We start from the raw sequence: 20,204 nt of genomic DNA on the forward strand, positions 1-20,204 counted from the left end.
CGCTGGTTAGAGATGAGCCCGGCCAGAGCAGCCACGCTCCACTCCTCTGCAGTGCAGAGCCAAATGGCCAGAGAAACAGTTACCCCGAATGTGATTATCACAGAGACGAGCCCCACGGAGATGAGCCACAGAGACTTGCTCTACCGACCCATCCCTGCACTTCAGATGACTTTCATTTATATAAAACTCCAAACCATCCAGTACAAAAAATTCTTAGCTATCTAGAACAAGAAGAGACCTTCCCATGGTCACACTTCACTGGGGTGAGGCAGGAGAGGCACCCCAGAAAGTCGGGGCAAAGCGGTCCACGGTACTGCAATGAAGACGCTGGCCAGGTGAGAAGCCAGCAAAAAGATATAAGGGGAATAATGGTCAACAGGGATGAGACAAACTTCTCACATAAAGTAATATAACCTTCTACCTGGGGAAACTAAGAGAACAAGCTGGGAAATTAAGAACTGAATAGTCCAGGGACTTCCCTGGTGTCAGTGGTGAAGAACCCACCTGTTAATGCAGGGGACACAGGTTCGATCCCTGCTCTGGGAAGACCCCATGTGGCATGGAGCAGCTAAGCCCTGAAGCCACACTACTGAGCCTGAGCGCCCTAGAGTCTGTGCTCCACAACAAGAGAAGCTGCTGCAGTGAGAAGCCTGTGGACCACAATGAAGAGTAGCCCCTGCCCGCCGCAACTAGAGAAAGCCTCCTTGCAGTAAGAAGACCCAGCACAGCCAAAAAGTAAAGAAAAAAAATTTTTTTAATTAAATAAAACATTTTTTAAAAAGAACTAAACAGTTAAGTGAGGGTGCAGAATTTTTTTTTTTTTTAATCAGTACATAGCCAGGCTTCGTCTGTACTTTCCCAGAAGACTATAAAAACCACTAAGGTAAACCCTCTCCCTTGTCTGGGGTCCAGAGGCAGGAATTCTTGACCACAAACGAGGGCAAACAGAAACCTGGGCAGGTCCCAGCCCCTCACAGAATCCCCAGTCTGGTGCAGGAGACTGGCAAGCTTTCAGCGAGGCCGGCAACGAGCCGCACGGTGTCCCCGCCCGGAGCAGGCCAGGGCAACACGCGCACAGGCAGAGCTCAGAGATCTGGCGGGCTTAGTTCCAGGCCACTGCGATAAAGTGAGCCACGTGAGGTTTTGGCTTCCCAGTGCGTAAGAAAAGGTACATTTAAACTGTACCCTTACCGCAGTCTATTAAGTGTGCAATAACAACATTATATCTAAAACAAATACTGCACATACCTTAATTTTAAAATGCTCTCTTAAAGTGCTAACCATCACTGGACAACACACGGTTGCCACAAACCTTTAATGTGTAAAAAAATCGAAGCATCTACGAAGCACAATAAAACAAGGTGAGCCTATACCACAAAACGCCTCCATGCCCCTAACCTTGTCCTTCAGTAAAGGAGGTAATACTGGATGTGATCACAACAGTGACTCCAGAATGCACACAAGCCAGGCTAGTCTGTCAGGTACGAGCGGGGCGGCCTCATCATGATGGTTCAAACGTGAAAGACGCATTACTAGCAGTCACACTGACAGCAGGGTTAAAGGGGGACAAACGGGCACCAAGCAGGAGAAATGAAAGATGTTAGAAAAAGCCGACAGGCTCGCTCGCCCTTCAAACATGAGGGAGTAGGTCCGAAGGCTGGGCAGACAGACAGCCCTGGGACTACCGAGATGCCCGGGGTCCCCTGCCTTCCTGGGAGGGGCGGGCAGAAGAGTTGTCACCAACCCATCTGCCTGGGCAGGTGGGGAGAGCTCCTGCTGGCATGGGGAGCGGGGGACTGAGCCCTTTCTAAACACTCAGGAGAGCAAGGGAAGTACGCCTCCAGGTCAGGCTCTAGCCCGGGTGGGGAGGGCGGGGGGCAGGGTGGGGAGGGGTCCCTTGGGGGGCACCCCCTCCTCCCCTACTGGAGCACCACTGTGCAGAGTCGTTAGGCCGGGCAGCACGGCTCCCTGAGAGTGACTGAAACTGCCTGACAGCGAAAGGAAAGGATGGCAGCCCTGATTCTATCAGGAGCTCCCATCTCGGGCTCCGAGGTGCAGCCTGCAGGAGGAGGCCACCCCCCTCATCTGTCCTGGAACCGGGGCCCTTTATGTGACAGATACAGACACTTGCTGGGGAGATAGGATCAGCCAAGGACCTAGGAGGATTGTCCCCAGGATAGAACCTTATTGAGCTGCGGGCGGTTTTATCTTTAATGGATCGTTTTACGGGACAATAGACGATGGAATTTGGTATCTCACACCAGCAGTGTCAGTGATTTCAAATACTGACATTTTTATTGAGACGGGCACGAGATAAACAGAGTCCTGGGAGCATCTGCTCAGAGAAAATGGGGAGTCTCAGGTGGGGATGCCAGCCAGGGGAGACGCTCTGCAGGCGGGCCGCCTAGGCCTCTCAGGGCGCAGGTGGACAGTGCCCTGGCCTGCACACTCGCCCTGTGAGGGGCCAGGGAACCTGGGGGTGGCTCAGCACCTCAATGACCCCCAGCCCCAGGGCCCGGTTCACAAGAGCCGGTCACCACTTTTATTAAGGAGCAGGCTTTACAAGGCAAGTGTTAAAGGCAACTAAACACTGAATTGGAGGCATCTGATCTCCAGCCCCGGTCTATTTCAGGTCCTTGAATTATTTTTGTTATACAACAGGACCAAAAAATGCCGAGTCACATGTGAGCTGGGTTTCGACTTTGCTTTTGAAGCTGTGGGGGCCCTTCTCAGGTGAGGTTTTAAAGGCGAGCCGATCAGTACAGCCTCAGGTCAGAGTGGGGAGAGGGCCTCATGCTGCCAGTGATGGGGGTTTCAGTGCGTGGGGACGCAGTGCCAGTGAGCACCCGATGCCACCGGAAAAGCCATCACCATCTCCCCTTCGAACTGGCCTCAACTGCTGATCATAAAACCAGGAGGCAGCCTCCCAGCGTGCCGGGGCCCATGGCTTCCACTCCAGTGGGAGACACCCCTCCCTCGATTTATTTCTGCAGAAAACCCAGGAAGGTGTGAACAGGAAAGAACAGAGGGAGGTCCACAGAGCGCAGGAGCATCCGCAGGGCAGGACTTGGACATCACAGGCCAGGCCAGGGTGTGCGGGGAGCTGGGGGAGCTGGAGAGGGTGCCCAGGGGTCCAGGTCTGTCCTCGGGCTGCGAGAGCCAGGGCGGCCTTAAAGCAGAGCGGCTCCGGGCCTATTCATGTGTGGGGACCCTGGTGCTTTGGGAGAGTTAGGGTGGGTAGAGCACACAGAGAGGAGCCGCAGAGAGAGCACCTTCAGCTCGTCTCGCGCCAGCCACGTGAGCCTGCCGGTCGCGCAGCCCGGCTTCCATCTCCTGCTGCTGTGCCCACGTGAGGGGAAACTCGTCCTCAGCCAGGTTCTGAAGCAAAGCTAACGCAGACGCCCTCAGCTCAGATTCGCAGGGATCTCCCTTCCGGGGAGCTGAAAGCGGCCAACAGCAGAGAAGTTTGCCATGGAAACGAGACCCAGCACACAGAGCCAGATCTACAGGATGGGTGGGAGGGTGAGCGACTCCTGGGTTTGAATCAACCCCTAATCCAAACACTACTGGTGGGGGCATCTCAGGATGGACAGATGCCCAGCGACGACTCTTCTCTAGAACCAATGGCTTCTTAGGGCGACTAGCCTGGTGCCCCGCCCTGGGCAGGCGGGATTGGCCCCTGCTACCCTAAAAGCAAAAGCGCAGAGATCACTCAAGCAGCCTGAGCCAGCACAGCCTTGGCCATTCCAACCCCAAAGCGCCCACTCTGAACAAAAAGACTCCAAAATGAAGGACCATCTGCTTCTGCCAGACCAAGCCAGCGGGCTGTGCGACAGGCCAGCCACGCCTGTGGCCATGAGTGACAGACAGACAGGAGATGGCTGTGCCCACAGAGGCAGGCCGGCCTGCCCAGGCAGCAAGGGCTACCCTGACCTGCCAGACCAACCCCCACGCCCAGGCTCGCATCCCTCCCTTCCACAGCTAGCGTCCCCCTGGCCAGAGGGCTCTTCCTGGAACCGTGGGGTAACTCCCTACTCAGGGCCCTCCCATCTCCCTGCTCCTGGTCTGCCTGCCCGCCCTCCATCAGGGCCCTTCCATGGGCTTCCCAGCGGCCTCTCCTCCCACAAGCCTCAGCCCAGCAGCCTTCCTGCCTCCATCCATCTCAGTGGTCCCAGCTGCTACCTGCCTCCTGCCTGGCCCCCTATGCCCCTTCAGGGGTGGGCATGGGGGACAGCGGGGCTACACACACAAGCTCCTGCCCTGACAGATGGCATCTGCCCTGGTGTGGTTCATGCTCGGCCCAGAGTGAGCACCTTGTCAGGGCCTGAGCTGACCCAGCTCCTCTATAACCTCAAAACCGCCTTTGTCCAGCATCCACAGGCAGCAAAGCTATGGCTCACCTGCCCTTTTCCCTCCCTGCGATCCCAACACATGGTCAGACCATGGCTCCCAGGCTCCAGTGCCGGAAGGTATAGCCCCATGACCCAGCATTGGCCAAGGAGACGTGGGCAGAAGCCAGGTACTGACTCCCTCGGCCCACCCATCACAGTTCAGGAACACGCCTCCCTCTGCCCCATAGGAATGTCTGCCCAGGGTGACCTCAGGAGCCACGTGTTTAAGGCGGCAGAGCCTCTGCTGGCCTGGGTCCCAGAGCCCTGTAGCTCCCCCATTTCTCACAAGGATCCGCAGGCTTTGATTTCAGCTCAGCAGGCCTGATTCAGAGATGTCTGGGGGACTATAAGAAAAGGATCCACTCTCTCCCACACCTCGGAGTTTGAGCCACCTCTGCCAACTGGGACACACGCTGTCCCCATGGGAGCACCTGCCTGGTTTGCAGGATGATGCTTCAAGGGGCAGGGCGGAGCAGTGGTTAGGAATGTGGGCTCACCCCACAGCCTGGGCCCGGCCCCAGCCCCACCACTCCCCAGCCACGGTCTCACCAATCCAGTCCTGTCTGTGAAGGAGCTGCGGGCAAGACAACGCGGCTACTGCTGTAGCTATTTCTTGTCGTGTCATGTCGTCACGTACAGTGACTGACTTCTTCACGAGCAGCAGGTAAAAGGTAGCACGAAGTGTGGCCAGGCCCCAAACTGGAAACATCCCGAATGTCCACCCACAAGGGGACAGACACGCAGATGGAGGCGCAGCCACACGACAGAAAATGCTGCAGCCGGTGAAGATGGATGGTGTCACCACACGTGGCAGGACACACCCTCACAGACGCAGAGCAGAGACGCAGAAGACCAATCAGTCCGTGATTTGGGGTTTCAAACCCAGCCGGCATGCAGCCGTATCCCCCAGGGACTCAGCACACGTGGAAAACAGCCCAGAGAAGCAGTGACAAGACCACCAGAATCGAGAGGATGATCTCAGTTCTACGGGTGGGGATGGGGCCACAAAGGAAGGGGGCCCGGGACAGGGAATGAGGGAGTTCATTTTCCAACACTGTCCTTCCCGGGGGCTCACACAGAGGTGGACGGGGCAGCCATCTGATAAACTGCGTGCAATCATCTTTCCTTGGACAAGTACATTTCATGTGATTTTCTGTTCTGTGTTACGTCTCATGATAAAAACGTCCACCAAGAAGGGAACGCACCATGACAGGCACCGTTCTCGAGGCCCCTGCACTCGGTCATTCCAACACCCTTCTCAGTGCCGCTAGAGGGGGCTTGGCTGTTACAACTGAGGCCCCAGATCAGCAGAGCCTCAAATAGGGAGGTGACCCTGGTGGGCCTGACCTAATCAGGTGAGCCCTGGATAGGCACTGGGCCCACCCTAAGCCAGAGGGTCCAAGCGTGAGAGGACCCCCAGTGCCAAGTGGACCTTCTCCAGAGCCCCAGGCAGGGGCCTGGCCCGCCACCACTCGACTCTGCCTCAGGCCCTGAACTGAGGCCCCAGCAGGCCCGCTCCTGGGCACCGTGAGATGTCCATCTGCGGGATCAGCTATGGAGCAGCAGGGAATGGAGACCGCCCAGCAGGAGGGAACGGGGAGGAAGACAGAGATGAAAGACGCCCGATCGGCCACAGCTGTCCAATCTGGGTATCGGGCACTAGGCTGTTCTGTTCACTATTCTCTTTTCTTTTCTGAAATTTGAGGTATTGAAGAAAAAAAAAAGAATATTCCAAAGGGAGACAGTATGGGAAGGGGGTGGCATGACTCTACAATGGAGACACCTGACCAGCATGACCTCAGCCGGGGGACCCAGGTCAACACCAGCAGGGAAGAGTCATGCTGACGACAGGCACCCCAAGATGATGGATGAGACGGCCCCTCACCTGTGTCCTCCCCCCACATCCAGCGCCCCAGTGCCACGGTGAGAGAAACACCAGACAAACCCCCACGGAGGGAAGTTCTATAAAATCTCTGACCCCAGTCCTCCTCAAAATCATAAGGGCATCAACAACAAGGAAAGCCTGGGAATCCTTCCCCACTGTTGGTGGGAAGGTAAGCTGGTGCAGCCACTGTGAAGAACAGCATAAGGGTTCCCCCCAAAAAAGCACAAATGAGTTACCACATGACCCAGCAACCCCACTCCTGGGCATATACCCAAAGAAAACTATAATTCGAAATGATCCACGCACCCCAGTGTTCACTGCAGCACTATATACAATAGCTAGGACACGGAAACCACCTAACTGTCCATCCACAGATGAATGGATAAAGAAGATGTGGTTTATATATACAACGGGATATTACTCAGCCAGTAAAAAGAATGAAATAGTGCCATTTGCGGTAACATGGATGGACCTACAGAGGATCGTACTACATGAAGCAAATCAAACAGAAGGACAAATACCGTATGATAGCACTTAAATAGAATCTAAAATATGACACAAATGAAATTATCTATGAAAAATAAACAGACTCCCAGACAGAGAACAGACTTACGGTTGCCAAGGGGAGAAGGGTAGAGTGGGGGTTTGGGATGAGCAGATGCAAAGTATTATGTATAGGATGGACAGACAACAAGGCTCCACTGTAGAGCACACGGAAATATACTCAATACCTTACGGTAAACCACAATGGAAAAGAACATGGAAAGCGTGGGTGTGTGTGTACATATATATATAAATATAAATATATAACTAAATCCCTTTGCTGTGCATACTTCAATAAAATAAATTTCTAAAAAATAAAAAAGAGCAAGGAAAGTCTGAGGACTATCACAGCCCAGAGGGTCCTGAGGAGACAGAACATCTGAATGTCACGGGGGTCCTGGGACAGAAGAGGACACCAGGGAGACACGAGGCAAGCTGGATGAAGCAGGACTCCAGTCAACAAGAATATCTCCATAAGGTTCATTAACTGCAACAAATGTTCCAGCCTCGTGTAAACTAAGAAGGAGCTGGGTGGTGGGTGCACAGGACTCTGTGCTAGCTTCTCAGTTTTTCTGCAAATCTAAAACAGTTCTAAAAAACAAACTCTTTTAAAAAGAGAGAGGGAGGGAGTATGCCACCAAGACAGTGGGTAAACAGACAAGCTTGTGGCAAACACGCAAAGAACAAGGAAGTCTCTCAGTGGATCGTGAACCACCTGTGCAGGGCACCCTGCCTCACGAGCCCTCCCACCCCTGCTCACCAAGAAGCCAATTGGGCCGGAGTGCCGCCTGGCTGCCCAGGCTCACCACGAGGCATCAGATCATCGGGAACCTCAGCGGATCACCCCCCTCAGCCTCACTGGCTCCGGAGTAGAGCATATGGTGAGATTTTCCTCCGCAGAAGGCTGACCTAACTCTGCCTAGCGTGATGTGAAAACCACTCTGCATCCCCTGAACAAACACCAACTGTGCCTGTCCCCCCAGAACTGTGAGACTCCAGGAAGCAGCCTCCGGACTGGATCCCACTGCCAAGCCGGCGGTGGGCAGGCACAGGCCCCCTGGGGTGCCCTGGGATCCCCTGGGTGCCCAATCCACCCCGAGGCGCCCGCGGCATGGGTTGTCAACTGACACAGCTGTCCAGCTCTGCAGGGGCAGCACCAGGCTTCCACAGGGTCAGTGCGAGCGAGGCTGGCAAGAAGCAGTCCGATAACTGGGCTGATCTGTGGTTCAAACCATGCCGAGCCACGCCACACAAAACCCTCTGAAGCTGCGTGCTGTCTCACCCTCCAGCATAAGTAGTGATGCCACCCTACCCTCGCAGCCTGATGATACTCAATGCCCTGGTTTGAGACTGGAAGGTCTCTCCAACTTCAGGAGTTAATTTTCGAATGCCAAGGCCAGCTCTTGGTTCTAGAGTTCTGACACAATCCTGACAAGCAGAAAGGCGGGGTTGGTGGCATCAGGGAAGACAGTGTGGTCCGGACAAGAAGGGGCCCAGGGCTTTATGCGGGGAGGAGGAGAGGTCCCGGAGTGAAGGGGGGTAACAGTTGTGCTTCCCATAAGCCCCAGGGGCTCAGCCCTCCTGGGCTCCTGTTAAAACGCTTCTCCCAGCCCTGTGCCAGCATCCTGCGCCTTTAGGGGTCCGCTTGGGGTCTCTTTGCTTGGCTCCATCCAGCATCAGAACTCCCAGTTCTGCCACCCGGGATAACAAAGCCAAGGCCCTCACAGGGGGCCGGCACTGTGGTCTAGCAGCGCCACCTGCAGGCGGAGTGGGAGCCTGCAGCCTGTGGCCAGGGAGGGAGGCAGGGGATGGGTGGGGGAGCGGGGCGGAGGAGCTGGTCCCCTGGGACAGGAGGCGCAGCTGGGCACTGGACCGCTGCTGCCTGGGCTGGGCCTGCAGGGGGGTCCCCAGGGGCCAGCAGGGCGCCCATCAGAGGGGAGGGGAGCAGCCCAGCAGCCCCCGCCCCCAAATAGCAACAGACTTGAGCCCAACTTACAGCCTTTTCCCCAAGCTGCAGCCAGAGGGCAGGGAACACTAGTTGGCCTCCTCCCTGGGCCCCAAGGCAGGGAACACACCTTCAAATGTGCCTGTGCGCACACAAGCACACTCATGCCCACACATGCGCACACATGCACACTCTCACACACACACACACACCTCCAGAGTATCAAGTGCAGACTCAGCCGATTGCCTGCTTGGCATTACATTTCCCAGCAGCAAAAGAAAGCCTGCCTGATCCCTCTCCTACAGAACTCCCCTGAGCAAAGATGCCAAAGAAAAACTGCAGGTGCCAAGGAGTCAAAAGGAGAAATTCTCACCACACCTAGAGCAGCGCTCAGGCTCCTTAAAGGTCAGGGAGAAGGCCAGGCTCTCCACACCCAGGCTCTCCCCCCCGCACCCCCTTCCACCAACTGCCTGCGGCAATCTGCCCGTCACACCCCAGGACTGAGCACAACATGAGAGCCTCTCCTCCGTGCCCTGACTTGGGTGAGCCTGATTCCCCAGCAAACACAAGCAGCTGGGGAAGCCGGGGAAAACCAACCGCAGAGTCCGAAGTCATGGCCAGGACAATCCCCACAGGGAACACAGTTGGTCCCGCCCGGTCTCCCCACCCCTACGTGTGGATATACAGCCCTATGTCCAGGCAGCAAGCATAGGCAGGTGTGTCACACACTCATCTATGGTTTCTGGCGGCGTGCTGCCCAGGGAGCCCAGGCAGATGCGTGGACCCTGGGACGCTGACCCAGCACCACCTGCACCCAGGCCCAGCCAAACAGGATGGGTCCCCGAATCACACAGAACTGCAACGCCCACCTCCCGCCACCCACGACCTCCTGGCCTCACTGCCCGACGTCCAGGCTGCGGGAAGGCCAGGTCTATTTTAAATCCTGTCTCTAAAGGGATCTGGAGCCTCAGATCTGCAGGTATTCTTAGCCTCGCTGCCTGAGTGCAGCACAGTGCCGGCCTCGCAGAGTAAATTCCACGACTTTATCGACACCAGGCTGTTTGCATCACGCTGACACTCAAGTCACACTGCCAAAGTAACAACAGGCTCAGAAAGGCTCAGGAAGACATGCAACCTGAGTAAGTCAACACTTATAAGAGAGTGCTGCCACCGTAACACTGAAATAGTTGCAATTAAGCTCCTGTAGTCACAAGAGCAGTGGTGTGATCAGGGAGACAGATGTGGGCGTGCGATCCACTGGGGAACACTCAGGGCCCAGGGGAAGGGTCGGGAGCAGGGCACCGCCCTCCCAGGATCCTGGGTGGCTCCTGAATCCCCAGCCCAGGGACAAGAGGACACCTCGGCAGCCCCTGCCACCCTGCCCCCAGGGTGATGTCTGTGTTGGCCCAGGAGGGAGTGTGGCCTCCACACGCCATGAACCTCCATGCCCGTGGTGCTCCCAGCTCTCCTGGTAATCAGAGCCCTCCCCCTCCCATGCAAGGCTGCTGGGGATGGGGACGCATCGGGGACCGAAGGCCTAGCGGGGAAAGACTGACACCTGCATCACACACGGCCTGCACGTGATCACTGAAGGAGGAGCATGGGCTGCCATGCCAGCATCTGGGGTCCCCACCCTGTCCAGCTGAACTGGCCACACTGGCAGCGTGAGGGACCCCATGTGCACTCCCACCCCCTCTGAACCAGAAGCCAAGATTCAGGTCCCTTCCAGAATGTTCTTCCTTCAGGGAACCAGAGCTGTGTTCAGCACACCCCTCTGGCTGCTTCTTAGCACTCAGGAATCAGGCTGGAGGGGGCAGGTGGCGGCAGGGACAGCAGGGGCCACCCCAAGCAAACCAGGGGTGCAGCACAGGGGTCAAGGTGCTGGGGGCCGTCCTGGGGGCCAGGGAGTGTGCAGAGCCAGACACCACCCTGCCCGTCACCCAGGGCTGCTGGCCCTCATGTCCCCAGCGTCCACTCTCTCAGGGACCTCCCTCGAATCCAGTCCCACTGCTTTCCAACCACCCTGGACCCCAGTGTACCTGCTCACTCCTATTGCGGGGTCCCTCCCTGCTCTTCCCCAGCCGCATGTCCCAGAGAACACACCAGGGCCCCAGTCTCCAGGGGTCACCCTGCGCCTGAAAGCTCCAGCTCCCATTCCGAGCACACGCCAGGACCTAGCAGCGGTGGCTTGCTTTTTAATCTTTCTTTTCTTTTTTATAAGGAAAAGATGGGTTTTCTCCCCTTAGGACCCCTCTGGTGAGAGACCCCAACCAAACCCAGGCTGAGCAGAGCTGAGCGGTCCCACTGCCAGGAGGCAGACTCTCCCCCTGCCATTGTTCCCAAGGGGCCGTGGGGGCGACAGATTGCTGCCCCTACCAGGCAAGGAGTCTAGAAAAACAACGTGGGAGATTTCCACCACTGCGCCTGGAGCCATGGCCAGGAGGGAAGGTTGAGAGCGCCATCTAGTGGTCATTGGGGAGCAGAGTCAGGGCAGGACTGGACAGTTCAGTTCAGTTCAGTCACTCAGTCGTGTCTGACTCTTTGCGACCACATGGACTGCAGCACGCCAGGCCTCCCTGTCCATCGCCAACTCCCAGATTCATGTCCAACATCTTAAACTCATGTCCATTCAGTCAGTGATGCCATCCAACCATCTCATCCTCTGTCGTCCCCTTCTCCTCCTGCCTTCAATCCTTCCCAGAATCAGGGTCTTTTCCAATGAGTCATTTCTTTGCATTAGGTGGCCAAAGTATTGGAGCTTCAGCTTCAGCATCAGTCCTTTCAATGAATATTCAGGACTGATCTTCAGAATGGACTGGTTGGATCTCCTTGCAGTCCAAGGGACTCTCAAGAGTCTTCTCCAACACCACAGTTCAAAAGCATCAATTCTTCGGCACTCGCTTTCTTCACAGTCCAACTCTCACATCCATACATGACTACTGGAAAAACCATAGCCTTGACTAGATGGACCTTTGCTGGCAAAATAATGTCTCTGCTTTTTAATAAGCTGTCTAGGTTGGTCATAACTTTTCTTCCAAGGAGCAAGTGTCTTTTAATTTCATTTAATTAAAAGGACTGGACACAGCCACTCAAGAGACCCTGGTGGCTGCTCTTCCCTCCACCAACCAGGCCAGGGAGCTGGGCCCAGCAGCACACACACAATATACACACACAATACACACACATACACAGGTACCTGATACACACACACTCACACACGCTTACACTAGGTATATAGATACCTGACAAGCATATACACACATACACTCATATACACACACCCATGTGTATACGTTCACACTCACATACATATACTCATATACACTAACACACTCGTTTGTATACACACAAACACAAATACCCACACAAATACTCACATACAAATGTATTCACATATACACAGATACACACTCACATGCACACATGCAGCCCCAGCCTGGGTATCTGTCCGCACTGTGCCCACCAGGCCCATGGGGAGCACAATGCCTGTAGGAAATGGCGCCAGAACCCCCAAACGTGGGCCTGGCAGAACAAGGGCCCTCCCACCAGGCAGTCCCAGCCCAGTGCTGCTGCGCAGGGAGCTGTGCTGTCGGGGAGCCTTGGGGGCAGCTCTGGGCAGCATCCAGACAGGAAGCCCCTCTGCTCCATGCAGAGGACCACACCACGGGCGCGAGACTCAGGCCACCATCACCAACCCCACCAATTTCTCTCCAAATCTCTCTCAAAGACGAATACCCCCAGTGCCTGGAGGTTTCGATCATCATGGGCTCATGGGAAGCCAGAGAGAGGCACACAAGAAGAGACACAAGTTGAAGACAGGAAGCCTGTGGATGGTAACAAAAGCCCAGCAACCCACGATGCTGCACAGCTGCCAGAACCGAGAGCCCGCGGCCAACAGAAAAACAGCCCCAAAGACGGCCATGGCCCAGCCCTGCGATCTGACGACGTGTTACCTCTCACGGCAGACAGGACTCTGCAGGAGGTGTTAAGTAGAGGCCCCTGAGATGGGGACCATCCTGCATTCCTAGGCCCAGTGTCATCACAGGGTCCTTGTAAGAGGGAGGGGAGGGTCAGAGGCAGAGAGACGGGAGATGCTGAGCTGCTGGCTGTGAGGATCCAGGGAGGGGCTGTAAGCCAGGGCTGTGGTGCCTCTAGAAGCTGGAAAAGGCAGGAGCTGCTGCTCCCTGGAGCCCCCAGAGGGACCAGCCCTGCCCACGCCTGGCTTAAGCCCCATGAGGTCCAGGTCAGCCTCCTGGCTCCAGGACTCTCAGAGAACGAATGTGCGGGGAAGTAAAGCCACCAGACCTGTAATCCTTTGTCACAGCAGCCCTGGGAAACCACACGTCCCAGCTTCCCCTGCCCGACTAAGCGGGAACCATGGCCAGACTGGGAGGGGCACGGGGGCTTCGCCCTGTCCATGGCAGAGGCAAGGAGAGGTGGTCGCAAGCCAGCGGCCAACAGGGGGGCCTGGCTTCTGGGCCCTCTGCCCAGAGGGCCTGTTCCCCACCCCTCAGCAAACGGCCCAGGATGTCCCCATGACTTGGGGGTGGAGGGTAACCTTCCTCCCAGGGCTCAGCTCTCTGCTGGGATAAGGCAGGGCACCTGGGCCAGGGCCCACCTGGGTCTCTGCTGCCCCCCAAACAAAAGCGAGCACAGCTCTCCAGCTGAGCTCCTGAGTGTCTCCCTCTGCTCCCCAGCTCCTGTCCCCTTCTGAGCTGCAACAACTACTGTGACAACAGAACCAACCTCCGAACAGCTGGGGAGAGGCAGAGAGATACAGCGGCCCCAGCTCAGGAGTCTCTGCTGGAGATGCAGGGAGCACTGACAGCCGCTCGCCATCCTACCAGCAGAAGCCGTCAGGGGAGCACTCAGCTCAGAGCTACCAGACCACTGCGCTGGACATCCGGCCCAGCCTGTGGGGCCCGGCACTCACAGAGTGCCTTTCAGGGGTCTGCGTGCCCGCCCCCACACTGCAAACAGAAAGTGGATCCCACCCCTCAGAAATCAGGAGGGGCAATACTAACCCCACTCCAACCTGGAGGTCAAGAAGGAGGTACAGGGAGGCTGAAACCGCGGTCCCACGAGCCCCAAGACAACAGCCCCACACTACCCCACAAGGCACTATCGGAAGCCTGGCCACGGGCACGTTCAGTGTGAGGCTCTCCGGGTGAAACCACAAGCTCTGCGGATCTGAAGCTTGTTTCCGGGGGGCTTGCGTGGCCTCGTCTAGTGGGGGCTGGGCTGGCAGAGCCCTACCCAGCACGGCAGCCATATCCCCCCAACCTGGGGAGCCCCTCGCGTCTCCCTGCCTGCTCTCACCAGGACTTGGGCTCCCCGAAGTGCAGGTAGTTGATGCTGTACAGGTCCATGTCCTCCGTGTGCCAGGCGAAGGTGGTCTTCCACATGCCGAAGTACAGGTAGGGGGTGTTAACGCCCTCGATGATGGTGCCGCACTCACGCTCCACCATGTCCAGGATGGTCCGCAGGTTCCCGATGTTCCACTGGGCCACGTCCTGCAGGGCGAGCACACGGTCAGCCCGCTGGCCACCCTGGGTACCCAGCTCCCCTGACCTCGCCCCCAGACGCCATCAGTGACACACCTACCTCATCCCCTCTGAGCCCCCCACAGCAGCATGACCCCCGCACAGGGACCGAGAGGCAGCAACCGCCCCACACCCACGCACCTCACAGCCTCACCCAGGCTGGTGTCCAAAACCCACCCTGGGCTGCGCACAGCCCCCGCCCTGGGCCAGATGGTCAGACGCAGCTACCCCCAGTCCTGCACTGAGCTGTGCGTGGTTGTGTGGGAATCGTGGGCAGTGAAGGCCACGCTGCAGAGGCCATGGCCAGTGAGGAATAATTCACATGCCTTGAGCTCACTGACACAGAGGGAGAAAGGACACATCTAACGGGACCTCACAGTCATGAGCCAGACAGGCCTTCCTGCACCTTCCCACCGCGGAGGCGGGATGGTGCTCAGAGCCAGGCAAACGCGGGAGGATCCCCGCCAACCAGGCTCATCTATTCCTAATGCCACAAGCAAACAAGCCCTGTCTTGTCATGAGAACTTGTCAAACACGCTTCCATTGACTCTCAGTCCCTGGGGAAGTCTCGGGGAGATGCTGAGCACACAGAGGTGTTCCTTCACACCCCAGATCCAACCCTGCCTCACGCCGCATCCACATTCCAGGCCCTGACTTCACAGGGCTGGTGGTAGGTCTCTACAAGGTGAGCTGTGGCTGGAGCCCAGGATGCAGGGGAGGGCCAGGATCAGACCCCCACCATAAGCATGAGAAGCCCGGGGTCACTTCCAGTAGAAGCTGCCTGAGGTTAGGGGGCACCTCCCCAAAGCACTATGCATTCACCCTGCCATCGGGCCTACACATCCACAACGTGACTACAAAAAACACTGAATTATACACTTTAAATAGGGCTTTCCAGGTGGCTCAGTGGCAAAGAATCTGCCTGCCAATGCATGAGATGCAGGTTTGATCCCTGGGTCAGGAAGATCCCCTGGAGAAGAAAAGAGCAACCCACTCCAGTATTCTTGCCTAGAAAATCCCATGGACAGAGGAGCCTGGCAGCCTATACAGTCCATGGGGTTACAAAGAGTCGGACACAACTGAACAACTAAACAGTATCAAACATGTTTTAAACGGGTGGTTTGTATGGTATGTGAATTATATCTTAATAATGTTTAAAAAAATGACTCAAATACTCAACAAATAAACAAAGCAACCCAACTGGCACTAACTTTTCAACTCTATGTGGAAAATGACAGGTCATTTGACCAACAGGCGCACAACTCCACACCCACCCTGTACTCAAGCACATGATCTTCCGTTCTTCTGCCCCATCAGGCTGCTGGGGTCACATTCCCCTCCAAGAAGTCACGATCCATAAACTGAGCAGCAGAGCGGCCAGCTGGGGCCGGGCTGTTGGGCGGGGCAGGGAGGCGAACACTGACCACCCCCACCCTACACGGAGGCCCACACCATGGCCAAGCCAGGACGGCAGCCGGCTGGAGGCGCAGAGCACAGGCAGCTGGGGCCGCCAGCCAGCCAGCTGGATTTTAACACCAGCTTGGGACTGGACACGGAGTGGGACACAGCAAGGTTCCTGGCCGTGGAGCCGCGACGTCCCCACTCAGAGCTGGGGAAGCTCCTGTAAGGACTAAGCATCCGAAGGGAAAGGGTGCTAGTTACAGAACAGAGGCTCCGTCCTGCCCGGGGAAATCGCCCTCTTTGTGTTTAGAGACCAGATGCGGCCCTGGGGACGCCCACCGCGGTGCTCTGCCAGAGCTGCTCCCAGGAGGAGGCGTGAACACGATGAAACCAGAGAGAGGTGGGGGAGCCCAGCCCTGATTCTGGCCTCTAGGGAGGGCAGTTCAGGGCCTCAGCGGCCTGATGTGGGAAATGGGGGCCTGGAGGTGAAGCCACTCTCCCTGGGTCTGGAGGTCCTTGAGGTAAGCAGAGAAGCAGGGGGAGCAGTGAATGGACCCCAAGGAGCCCCAGGAAGTGCAAGGTACACGGCCCCACTAGCCCCTCATCAATCTGACACTGGAACGTCTACACTGGCCCAAGGGCGAGCTGGCTGGTGGTACAAAAACACACTGGTGTAACTGCAAAACTCGACATCGACAAGGTGACAGATCCCGGTGTTTAGAGGTGCGGCCAGGAGATGGGGCAAGGTGCACGGGAGGCCCACAGGGCAGGGATATGCAGGGGGGCAGGGATGTGGCACGGGGGCAGTCATGGGCCTGGGCAGCAGCACATGCGACAGGGCATCTGTGACCGTGTCCCCCAAGTAGGCACTGCCCTGTTCCCAGGGGCTGCGTGCTCGTCCAGAGGAGGGCTGGGCCTATGGCTCATCTGGTTCTGGGGTCAAGGCCAAGAGGACGAGCTCAGGGTCTGGGGTACCCCCAATGAAGGGCTCCCTGCACTCGCTGTGCCCCACTTTACTGATGGGGAAACCAAGGTCCAGGAAGGAGGAAGCAGGGGTGGGGGGCAAACTCGGTACTGGACCCAGGATGAGGGTGTCTCCCTGGGTCCTAGGGGACGTGGGTGAGCTCACCTGAAGTCAGACCCGCACCTCCCAGGCAACAAACTAATGCCCTTGGCGCCCTGCACCACAAGGCAAACCCGCTAGCAGAAGACGGGAAAGCCGCCGCAGGTCAGACGGGCTCTGTGAAGCTGAAACACCAGCAGCGACTCAGCTCGGGACCGAGCAAGGTCACATGTTTCCCATGCTTCTTGGGAAACACAAGCCGCTGGTTCTAACAGGCTCCTCCCCTGAGCGCCCGGAGGGTCCTGACCCTTCTCTCAGGAGGGGCTTTATTCCCACCCTTACCTCCCAGCCCGAGACCAGGTGGCGCCCACAGCCGCCCTCGGGGGAGCAGGGCTGAGTAGTGTGTTCTCAGCAGACAACCTTCAGAGCGACAGAGTGTGGGGCACGCAGGGGGCAGAGGGGGAGTGGAGAGGCCTGGATCCTACCACTGCAGAACACCTAGAAGCCAGTCAGGCTTCGGAGCCCTGAAATGAACCCCATTAGGTCCATCCCAGGGTTATCCGAGGTCCCATCAATGTTTATAAACCATCTCCCCTAATATTCGAGGTCCCACAAATATTTACAAACCATCCCCCCAAAACATGGTCCCACTCTGCTGGCCACCAGCCCTGCCCGAGGCCTTGGCATCAAGCCTCAGTCAGGGGAGCGGTCGAGCGGTCTGGTCTCACCCCTTGGACAGGCCTCGGGAAGCACAGGCTGGAAGGCAGCACAGGGACAGGATGGGACGCAGCGAGGGGCAGCTCGGCTGGCTGGGAACTCAGCTCCCAGGTCTCGAAGAAGATGCGGTGATAGAAACTCAAGCAGAAAAGCACTCAAATGAGAACTGACAGAGGCCCTGGGAGAAGGTCAAGACTGGGAGCCCTGGCAGGCTGCAGGCTGCTGGGTTGCCAGAGTTAGACACAACTGAGAGACTGAACAGCAACGGGGACACGGGATGGAATGCCGGCCGCTGTCTTTTTAAAACTGCCTGTGGTCAGGCTGAGGTCCGCGGCCGAGCATGGCGTCCGGGCAAGGCTGCACTCTGACTTGGCAGGAAAGAGTCTACAGACCTCCAGCCGCCCCCTCTGGTCCTGAGCTCAGCCCCCACCTGTAAGTAGCGCCCCAACAGAAGCCCAGAGGAGCGTCCTGCATCATCCCTGCCCTGACCCTCTGGGGGGAGCCCACTCGCCCCTTCGCCCTCACAGTCCACCCAGATGCCCGGTGGCCTCGGGACTTACGTCATCGTACAAGGAGCCGCTGATGTCGGCCCCATAGATGGGTGACACGAACGTCAGGTTCTTCCAGTACTTGCGCTCCAGGTCATCGAAGTCCTGGTGCCGGGGCGTGCAGTACCTGGGGACAGACCAGGTGTGGGGGCTCAGGGCGCCTGCTGGGCGGACCAGGGGAGGAGCTCAGGCCACCCTGCTGCGGGCACAGCCCCAGAGCACAAGGACGCGGTATGACGACCGTTGGGGGAGGTGGGTGGTTGGGCGGGCAGTCCAGCCTGGAACAGTGTCCAGTGGCCCCGTCTCACCAGCTCTCGGGGCCCAGGACTCCCCCATCAGACCACAGGCCAGGGGCATGGGAGCTGGAGGAGGGACCTGGTCTCTGACAGTTCTTATCTGCCTACCCCTTAAAGATACAGACGGTACCAGTGACAGGCCAGGCACCATGGGGTGGGGGCAGACGATGCCTGCCTCACAGGACGCTTGTTTGAAAGCAAAGAAGCAAACACACTGCCAGCAATGCACCAATGGTTTCAGCAAGCCAGGGAGGCTGGGAGCTCCACAGAAAGGGAGAATGCCCACGAGCTCCTGGAGTGTGTGCCCATGTGGGCCCTGCTGAACCAGCTCGGAGAGACCCTGCCGGGGAGCCTCCCTCTGAGGAAGTGCCGCAGAGCTGAGACATCCCAGGAGGGGCAAGAAGGCACTCCAGGGCCAGGGGACATGGCGGGCCCTGAAAGGCTGGCCTTCTGCAGTCAGTGTTGAGGGCAACACAGCATGCATGCGTGGCCCTGGGTCAGGTGAGGGTCTGGATTTCGCCCCCCAAGAACCTGGGGGCTGAGAGCCTTGGGTGCTAAGGCCCACCCAGGGCACACAGGCAGGCTCTGTGGACACTGCGTCTGCCCCAGCCCGCATACTTCTCGCTGTTGGCCAGGCGCCGGTACTCGCCGACCGTCATGGCCTTCTTCTGGATGTTGTACTGTGTGAAGAGGCCCGACTGGCCCGTCACCACCTGCTGGATGGGCGCTGGGATGACCACGTCATCGATGTCGTCGTACGTCTGCCGTGGCTTCCACTCCTTTGGGGGAATGATCTGTAAGACCAGGAGAGTGGTCAGCGGCCCCTCCCTGGGCTCAGCCGCTCGGGACCAGGTGCCAGATGGAGAGAGACCAAGGCACTGGGCACCCCCCCTCCACATCACCGAGCTCCTGGGAGCCCCAGGGCCAGGCCAACCTGGGCATCACCAGCTTGGGCGGTGGGGGGACTGTGCGCAGCTGCCTAGGATCTGTGTGATCACAGAGTGAGCAGCCGTGGGCAGGGTGGGCTGTGGGTGCTGCCTGGCACAGCATGCACTCGCTGCACCCAGGGGCTCCACTATCATACCCTCTGACCACCGCGTGCCCAGCTCAGGACTCCGCGTGGATGAGGCCCCAGAGCAGAGATGCGGATGCTGCAGTGCACACCCATTCCAGGAGCCCCACTTCAGGGACGCCTCCTGGGAAGAGATCATGCAGCCCAGGGAACAGGGACACAGGACAAATGGGCCAAGCCGGGAACGGTGGGCAGCTGGGGTGCACGTGGAGGGGACCCTGTGAAACGCAGGGCAGGGGCCAGCCTCTGCTCCTGGGACCCAGCGGAACCCAAGCCGGCCTGAAGGTGGCAGGCCTGGTGCTCAGAGGAGCCGGGCAGGGATGCACCGAGGACCCAACCACCCTTAACCCCGGCCCTGGGACCCCAGGCCACGCCCCCTCCTGACTCCTTCCCCCTCGGCCCTTCCCCAGCAGCCTGAGGAAAGGACCCCAGCTGGGCAGTGGCCCAGAGCACAGGAACAGCTGAGGAATGTGGCTGGTCACCCCGAAAGTCCCACACATACCCAGAGTCCCCCACCCCCCGGAGCTCCAGCCCCCCACTCACAATGAGTGCTCACCCCACCCCCACCCAGCTGCCCTGAGCCCGGCAGAGCTTTTGCTGGTGTTGGGGGGTGGGGGGTGGTCATCAAACGTAGCTTTGATGGTAAAGGAAACCCCAACACCACACACACACCCCGACCCCAGAAGGGCAGTCACGGCCGGGGGGACTAGAGTGGAGGGGACCTGGCGTCTGCAGAGCTCGCTCAGGCCAGCAAGACACCTGGCCCCTTCTCCAAGGAGGCTGGCAGGGCTGAGGGCTGC

At 58.0% G+C, this 20,204-nt stretch overlaps 1 protein-coding gene across 2 annotated transcripts in view; it reads right to left on the reverse strand.

Moving 5' to 3' along the window:
• Nucleotides 1-20,204, reverse strand: part of KDM4B (lysine demethylase 4B) — a 121,084-nt gene that overhangs the window by 58,011 nt on the left and 42,869 nt on the right. For both annotated transcript variants that reach the window (XM_059888653.1, XM_059888652.1), the window contains exons 3-5: nt 18,951-19,126; nt 18,049-18,163; nt 14,084-14,277 (exon numbers count right to left, since the gene is read on the reverse strand). In XM_059888653.1, coding sequence (XP_059744636.1) covers nt 14,084-14,277; nt 18,049-18,163; nt 18,951-19,126 — 485 coding nt within the window. The remainder of the gene's footprint in view (nt 1-14,083; nt 14,278-18,048; nt 18,164-18,950; nt 19,127-20,204) is intronic.

This window comes from Bos taurus, chromosome 7, assembly GCF_002263795.3.
Source record: "Bos taurus isolate L1 Dominette 01449 registration number 42190680 breed Hereford chromosome 7, ARS-UCD2.0, whole genome shotgun sequence".
NCBI classification, from domain to species: Eukaryota; Metazoa; Chordata; class Mammalia; order Artiodactyla; family Bovidae; genus Bos; species Bos taurus.